At 36.9% G+C, this 8,675-nt stretch overlaps 1 protein-coding gene across 1 annotated transcript in view; it reads right to left on the bottom strand.

Annotated features, from left to right (window-relative positions):
• Positions 1 to 137: 137 nt before the first annotated feature.
• Positions 138 to 8,675, bottom strand: part of LOC110291167 (calcium-binding mitochondrial carrier protein SCaMC-1-like) — a 33,675-nt gene continuing 25,137 nt past the window's right edge. The window contains exons 6-10 of the mRNA XM_021158148.1: positions 7,495 to 7,647; positions 4,318 to 4,425; positions 3,284 to 3,451; positions 2,530 to 2,677; positions 138 to 487 (exon numbers count right to left, since the gene is read on the bottom strand). Coding sequence (XP_021013807.1) covers positions 312 to 487; positions 2,530 to 2,677; positions 3,284 to 3,451; positions 4,318 to 4,425; positions 7,495 to 7,647 — 753 coding nt within the window. The 3' untranslated portion in view covers positions 138 to 311. The remainder of the gene's footprint in view (positions 488 to 2,529; positions 2,678 to 3,283; positions 3,452 to 4,317; positions 4,426 to 7,494; positions 7,648 to 8,675) is intronic.

The following is an 8,675-nucleotide window of genomic DNA, read 5'->3' as shown; positions in this document are numbered from 1 at the left end:
GGTGTGGGGGACTTTTGGGATAGCATTGGAAATGTAAATGAAATAAATACCTAATAATAAAAATAAAAAATAAAAAAAGTGAAAAAAAAGAAAAAAAAAGAATTCTGTGACTAATAAGGGATTTTAAGGTATCGAATAATTTTACCAAAACTACCATTTAATTTGTATATCTTACAATAGACAAAGACAAAGTAATTTTGTACAAGTATTTGATGCCTTTTCTTTTTAGGAAGAATAAGATCACCGTCTAGCCCAGGTGTGATCTGATACCTTGGTGATGATGGCAATGATGACAGTTTGGTATTCCACTTCTAGGTTAATCCAAAAAGCCCTTTCACTAGTTCGTGAGCCACACTGCCAATGCCCACTGCAGGAAGCAGCTTGAGGACATTAGGGGTGAAGCCCCTGAAAAATCCCTTCTTCCCTTCTTTAGTGTATATTTCCTGAATGAGCTGCATCATGCGCACTGTTTCCTTTTCCAGCATGACTACAAATTAAAAAAAAAAGGTATAACTCAGTATTTAATATTTACATATCAATCTAGCACAAAGATAATGAGAGATTATAGAAATGGAAATCGTTTCCCAGGATACTCATATACAGAATGATGCTATACATCAATAGTGTAATATCCACAGTCCACTCCCTGGCCCCTATAGGCTTGTAGCCATATCATAATGCAAAATGCATTTAGTACAGCTTCAAAAAGTCCCCATAGTTTATAACAGCCGAAAACTTGTTTAAAAGTCCAAAGTTCAACATCTCTTTGGAAATCCATATAATCTCTTAACTGCAATCCCCTATAAAATCAAAATCAAAATCAAAACGCATCACATACTTCCAGGCACAAGGTGCATATTTCAGTTCCAAAAGGAGCACAGTGAGGAAATACTGGACTAGTATGGACCATTAAGGCCCATTTAAAGTGTTTGACTGCTTTTCAAATCAAAAATACACATTCCTCCAAACAAAAGCATGGTCAATCCTATCATAGCAATACCCCACTCCTGGTACCAATTTCTGTCTTAGGATTTCTATCGCTGTGAGACAGCATGACCACAGAGATTCTTACAAAGAAAAACACTCAATTGGGGCTGTCTTATATTTCATAGGTTTAGTCTATATGGTCATGGTGGAAAGTATGGTGAATGCAAACTAACATAGTGCTGAAGAAGGAGCTGGGAGTTCTATGTCTGGATCTGCAGGCAGCAGGAACGGACTGTGATCCACTAGACCTGTCATGTACATCTGAGACCTCAAAGCCCACCACTTGTCACAAACTTCCTCCAACAAAGCCACACCTATTCCAACAAAGCCACACTTCCTAATAGTGCCATTTCCTATGGGTCTATGATGGCTGTTTTATTTAAACCACCACATGTAGTGACTATATATGTGGCTATTTAAATTTAATTAAAATTAAATTAAATTTCCACTCCTCAGTAATATGTCTGACATGTATGGATATAATGCATGGCTCTACACCAGGAAGAACAGATAGAAATGATCTCCATCACTACAGAAAGTTCCTTGGAACAACTTGCAAGTCTTTCATGAGAGACTTCACAGAGGCATTAAACTGAAGGGTAGTTTAATAGATGTTATGAGTGATAGTGGAGAAAGAAATTCTCCATCTCAAGTTAATTAATTTAATATAAATTAAATCCAAAGCCTAACCAAGAAAGAGTGGGAGAGAGAAAGGAAAAGCATATTACCCACCGTGAGACCCTTGATCTACTCAGGAAGAAAATAGCACTGTGTTGCTGCTTTGATCATCTTTGAAAAGTGATTTTTAAAAATAAATAATGTTAAATTTTAAATCGCTAACATTTCACCAAGAAAAACAAAACACATAGTGTTTGCCATTACCTCCCTGAACAGATGGAAGAACAGAGAGTCTGGAAGCAGGTCACTGCAGTGACAGCAAGACCAAGGATGGTGTGCCTCTGTAGATTAGCTGCTGGTTTGATTGAAAGAATGCAATTTTTTTCTATTGTTCTACATGCCCTTCTTAATTAAAATCTCCTTAAAGAGATAACTGAAGCAAATGTGGAGGGCCCCAGACAGAACTTTAGAAGAAAAAGAAAACTGAAACTTACAAAAGGTTTCAAGAGAGTGGCTCAGTGGTTAAGGGCACTTGCTGCTCTTTCAGAGGACCTAGGTTCAGTTCCCAGCACCCATGTGGAGGCACGGGATCATCTATAACTGCAGTTCCTGGGGGATCTAATGCCCTCTTCTAGCCATGTCAGGCACTGCTTGTATGTAGTACATGTAAGATTTCATACACATTAAATAAATAAATAAATAAATAAATAAATAAATAAATAAATCCTTAAAGTGCTTTAAATTGGTTAGTTTCTTCATTTTTCAATTGTATGAGTTTTCTGCCTTTAAAATTATCAGTTCATATTTATTTAAAACATATTTCTTACCTCAGTGATGACTTCATTAAACTATAATAATAATGATAATAATGATGATGATAATAATAGTAATAATAAGAAGAATAACAATAACAATAAAACTCACCAGCCTGCATGCGAGTTCTAACAAGAGTCAGTGGAAAACTGGCTAACTGGCCACAAGTGTGTGACAGTGTGCTACACCCCAGCACAATTGCTATTCCAGGATTCACGGAGTTTCCTGCATAGTGTTCTAGCCAGTAATTCTTCAGAAGCTGGTAGAGAAGAAAGGACCTTTGATCTTGCAACTCTAAGTAGAATAAAGTTTAGCACCTGAGTTCACAGTCTGTGTTTGTATGTTTTCTTATGTTCTCTTTGACTGGATTTGCTTTTTGTTTCCCTTTTATTGTTTTGGTTTTAAAGTCCAGAGCAAAAACTCTGGATATTCTTTCAGGAACTAATTCAATACCATTTTTATGCCAATATCAAATCTGTCCTGAGACAGATAACATGGTTAGGACCATGAAAAGACATGACCTTAACTGATAACATTACACCATGAGAATACCTCAGGATGACTAAGGGGCTCTATTCTTTTAAAGATCTACGAGTAGGTGGTTCTGATGCATATCTGGGGCTTAAAACTACTATTTTATACGAATTTATGTCTATCATCATCATAGCCAAGAAGTGAGTTTTAAAAAATCAAACAAAAATTACTAGATTATCAGGTGTCTAAGAGAAAGACAAATAAAAATATTCAGCTTGATTCTTGATCAGAAGCTACACCACACAAAGCCATATCTATATTTCAGAATAGAAATATTGTTTCTCCTTTCCAAATGTACTGCATAATGCCAGGCTTCTGAGAATGAACTCACCTCGAAGATGGTGAGATCTAAGCCTGCATACGGTATGATGCTCAACAGGTTGGGAACATAACCTTTGCTGAAGGCCTGAATCCCCTCTCTCTTCAGAAGTTTCCTGACACAATCAATAATCCCAGAATACTCTCCAGTTTTACTTAAATTCAGCCTGGTCTTTATCACCTATGTGTGAAAGAATGTAATAAAAACATATTGATTAGATTTGCCTAACTCAGGTTCCAATCTAAGTCTGCTATATCTACCGTGTTTACAATTTTTTTTTTTTTTTTTTTTTTTGGAAATCATAGAATTCCTGGTGGCTTGCTTACACCCATTGTCTCAACACCTGGAAGACCAGGAAGGGGCTGCCTGATGTCAGCCTGGGCTGAATAGTGACTTCCAGGCTAACATGTACTAGAGTAAGACACTGTCTTAAAAAAAAAAAAAAACATAAACAGCAACAATAAAAACACTCAAAACAGTCTAAAATTAAATGTCTACTTATTAAATTCCCTTTATTCAACCAGTTACTTCCCCCTAAAATGCCTTTCTTCATAATCCCTCCTGTTCAAAGCCTATGCCATAATGATAACACTCTATTCATATCTTTGATGGAGTTCTTAACTAGAAATAAATAAATGTTCCCCTTTGAGTTTCCACAGCACTATATATTGAGCTATCTTCTAGAACTTTTTTTAAATTTTTGGATCATTAATATCATTGTAGATTTTTTTTCCTTTTAGACTATGAAATACATGGTGATCAAAATCTCCATCTGAGACTCCCTCAGATCCCACATGGTACTAGAAAAGTACCTTAAACTTTGCTTGCATACAATCCATACTTGCCTAACAGGTGACTACGTAAATAACTGTATTTTCTTGGTCTATCTACAATACCATTTGTCTAAAACAACAATAAAGTCTATTGGGATTGACACTTTATACACAGTTAAAATCTTTACAAAACTGTTACAGCGATCTGGACGTCATTTCTGACTGTTGGTTGCCTTAGAAGCATGATTTTAATTAAGCTGTTATAATTCATACCTCCATAGGATAAACACAGGTTTGGGAAGTTGCGCCAGCCATGCAACCAGCGGTGAATCTTTGAAGAACCCCTAAATGATCACCATCAAAACTAAGAAGTTTCTTGTACTGTATAAATAAAAATATTGAAATGGATAATATTACTGAAATATATGCCTTTCAAGTTTTATAACATTAACTAATAGTATAAAATTTATATTAAAATTTATATCAGGTGCCTAATATTAGCACAACCTAGTATAATACTAAATTTTAGTTTCTATGCAATAGATGATTTCTATTCAGCTTTTTTCTTTTTTTTTTTCCCTGTGGAATAATTCAATAGCAATGTTAAATTACTTAAGTCAATCCTTGAATGTATTACATCATTATAAGGATCATGTAAATAATATAAACAAAGTTGTATTTTTATCTCTTTTTAGCATCCTGCTTTATACGTGAAAGACAATGTGTTTGGTAGCTAGATAGTTAGAAACAGCATGATGGACTCTTTTGTTACTGGGTATACAGTAAAGAAGAACAGAACAGTAAAGCTTATGAGAACTCTATTGGGAATTAACCTACAGGGATCCCTTGTTAACTGTATAAAAGAATCAGGGTGTAAAAAGAAATAAAAAGATGATTCAATGACTAAGAGAATTTGCTGTTCTTGCAGAGGACCTGGGTTCAGATCCCAGCACCCACTTGGAGGCTTACAACCAATCTCAATTCTGGTTACAGGGGCTCTAGCATACTCTCTTCTGACCTCTGCAGGCAGTAGGCACACACACAGAATACACATACATGCATGCAGGCAAAACATGCGTACACATGTAAAAACATTAGGATGCATGTTGTTTGTGCGCTGGGATTTTAAAGGTGACAGAATGGTTTATTTGGCAGGAAAATTTTCAAAGCAGAAAGGCATTCAGGCTGCAACATGTGTTGGCCACGGTTAGCCAGACATACCATAAGAACTGGGGCAGCGATAGGGTCTGAGCAGAGTGGAAAAGTTGCTTAAAGATCAGTGCCATTAAAAAGGAGCCATAACCCCAGCTGCCAAGGTACTGAGGAAACCTCAAAACAGCAAGGTTTTTTTAAAAATTGGAGGGGGAGGTAAAAGTCTTTAAAAAAAAAAAAACAACCTAGAATTAGAAATGAAAAGAGGATGTTACAGTTGGTATTAGAGAAGTAAAATTGATTATAAAAGCCTAGTATGAAGAACTGTATGCCAATAACCTGCATAACCTTCCCCCCCTAATAAAATAAAGTCACTACCTGAATTAAGAAGAAATAGAAAGTCTAAACAGACCAATAACAGATAAGACAGCATCACCAATGAAAAATCTCCAAACAAAAAGAAATCAATGGTCAGATTGCTTTAGTTTACAGAACTGATGTCACTCTCAACTTTTTTATAAATGAAAAGAACACTCCTACTAGGAGGCCAGCATCACACTGATTCCAAGCCAAACACATAATAAGACAAAATAGTATCCTCAGTGGATGTATATGGAAAGAATCCTCAATAGAACACTAGCAAACCAAACTTAATAGCACACTCAAAAGATCATATACTAGGACTGAGGCTCTTTATCAAAGATAAAGGTTCAGCATGCTCACATACATCAATGTGGTACAACACTTGGATAAAGGGAAAAAGACATTATCACCTAAATAGACAGAAAAAGCCAACATTCACTCATGATTAAAATCCTGGGGAATTTTTTCCAAATAGATATTGAAGGAGCTTGTCTCCATTCAGTAAAGGTCAAACAGGAAAAGCCCTCCTACCTAACACTGTGGCTTGAGTGGCCCCTCCCTCCTCCACTCATGATGGAATTTAATTATCATTTGTTCTACTTTCATTTCTGTTGCTGTGACATGAAGCAACTGAGTGGAGAAAGTTTATTTGAGCTCACTATTCCAGGGTACAGTCCCTCAGCAAGGAAGTCAAAATAGCAGGAGCTTGAAGCAGCACAGCCAGTACCATCCACAGGAAAGATCAGAAAGAGGGGAAAATGCATGCATGCATACTGTGCAGCTAGCTTTCTCTACTCTTAAATAATATGGCCCCAAACCAAGGAAGGTTGCCACCCATTTTCCAGCTAAGTCTTCCCACATTGACTGGGGTAATGAAGAGAACCCTCCACAGAAATGCCCATAGACAAGACAATCTATACAATCTGAGACTTTCTTCACAATTGAACGATTCTAACTTGTATCAAGTTGCCCCTTAAAATTAACCATCCCACACAGTAACATTACTAACAAGTATGGCCTTTATGAAGTGATTAGGTAACAGGGGCCCCTCTCTCATCAACGGCTTGATAACCTAATTATCACAGGAATGAGTCAAAGCTTACTGCTAGAGTGGAGTGTAATGAAGCTAGGCAGCCATTCTTGTCATTTACTCTTTCACATGCATTCTTTGACTTCCCACCTTCCACCATACAATTGTGGAGCTTGAAGACTCTCAAAGAGTTGGTAGACATGAACTTCACAGCCTCTAGAACCGTAAGACACACATCTTTTTTCTTTATAAATTACTGAGTGCCTCGCAGCTGTTCTATAAGCATAAGATGGATGTAGACAGACTAAAAGAAACCTTATGGTCAGTGGGGAAAAGTGAAAGTGTTCCCCAAGACCCAGGACAAGACAAAAACTCTCACTCATTTCTGCTCAAGATAGAATTAAGAGTTCTAATCAGGCCCAGCAGTGGTGGCACACACCTTTAATCCCAGCGCTTGGGAGGCAGAAGCAGAGGCAGGTGGATCTTTATGAGTTCGAGACCAGCCTGGTCTAGAGTGAGTTCCAGGACAGCCAGGGCTACACAGAGAAACCCTGAAATTCAGTACACATTTCTCAACTTTTTCTTCACTAATCCTTGGTTCAATAATAAATAGACTGAAATATCTGAAAAACATTCAAATGGTTCTAAGAAAAAAAAAAGCAAGTATTAAGTGATTTATGGACACCTTGCAGCTGTGACAATGAAGAGAAGTAGTCACAGACCTGTCATTGTACTACAGTGTAACCTACACCATAGCGTAAGAAAGCACAAGAAACCAAATGAAAATAAAGCAGTAATGTTTTACACTGACAACTACTGCTTATACATACGTGTGTTCTCCTTCACAAAAGTCTAAAGTTTTAAAAACTGAGTTTAAAAGATGATTAAGGTCAATAGCATCTTACCTGTTCATAGGCCCCGATCTTGATTGCTGTCTCTGGTGCAATTTTAAAAATATTTACACCATTTCCTCGCCAAAGAGAAAAAAAGCCTCCTTCCTTTACCATCTGCTTGAACACATGAGTCAAGCCCATTTTATTCACTTTTGAACTTTGAACCTAGAAATAACCGGCAAATTCATCAGCTTATTTTGCCGGTAATATAAAATAATAATGTCATTGCTGGTGAAACAATTATACCAGATACTTCATAGCTTTCAACAGCAGTTTCATTTTCCTTCAGTCATGTAAAATCGATGTTAGTATTTTTCTTGTCCCCTACACATAATCAAGTCATCTTCCCTCTATCCATTGTTTTGGATCCCGTGCTTCAAATACAGGAGAATCACAGAAGTAAACACTCCGTGTGTTTTACCTTGCACGCTGCTCAGCATAGGTGGTGAAGGCATCCACACTCAGCTCCACTTTGCCTTCCGGGCTCTTGAGTAACTCTGTACACTGTAGCTATGCACTATAGTCTACCTGCCCAGGAATCAGTTCTCAAATCTACGACTACAGTATTACCATAGCACATATGTTCCAGTATCCCTCATTTCATTTCATTAAGGCCCCAAAGCTCAGCAGTAGTGGTATTTGCAAGGTGCAGATGCCAGAGGTAACAAAGTGCTTCCTTAAGAAACATGATGAAAGCCATGTAACTTGCATTAGAGTCTATGATCATGTCTGTACTACCTTAATAATCTATTATGCATAATTATAAGTTAAACATGATCATGTGTGTGAATATATATAAGTATGTATGTATGTATGTATGTATGTATAGGATAAAATACAGTAGTCTAGGATTTATTACTATTCACAGTATAAGGTCACTAATAGAAATTTTTCCTTAAGCATCAAAGGAGGATAAAGACAAGTTATGAAAGACAAAAATAATTCAATTATCAGAAACCTTTAGCACAAACAAATAATACTGAAAAATTATTAAAGAGTATATTGAAATATGCCCAGCCCAGCATGGTGGTGCACACCTTTAATCCCAGCACTTGGGAGGCAGAGGCAGGCAGATTTCTGAGTTCAAGGCCAGCCTGGTCTACAGAGTGAGTTTCAGGACAGTCAGGGCTACACAGAGAAACCTTGTCTCAAAAAAAGAAAGAAAGAAAGAAAGAAAGAAAGAAAGAAAGAAA

This window comes from Mus caroli, chromosome 3 (genome assembly GCF_900094665.2).
Source record: "Mus caroli chromosome 3, CAROLI_EIJ_v1.1, whole genome shotgun sequence".
NCBI classification, from domain to species: Eukaryota; Metazoa; Chordata; class Mammalia; order Rodentia; family Muridae; genus Mus; species Mus caroli.
The sequence above is the reverse complement of the archived record's forward strand: the minus strand, read 5'-3'. Positions and strand labels throughout refer to the sequence as shown.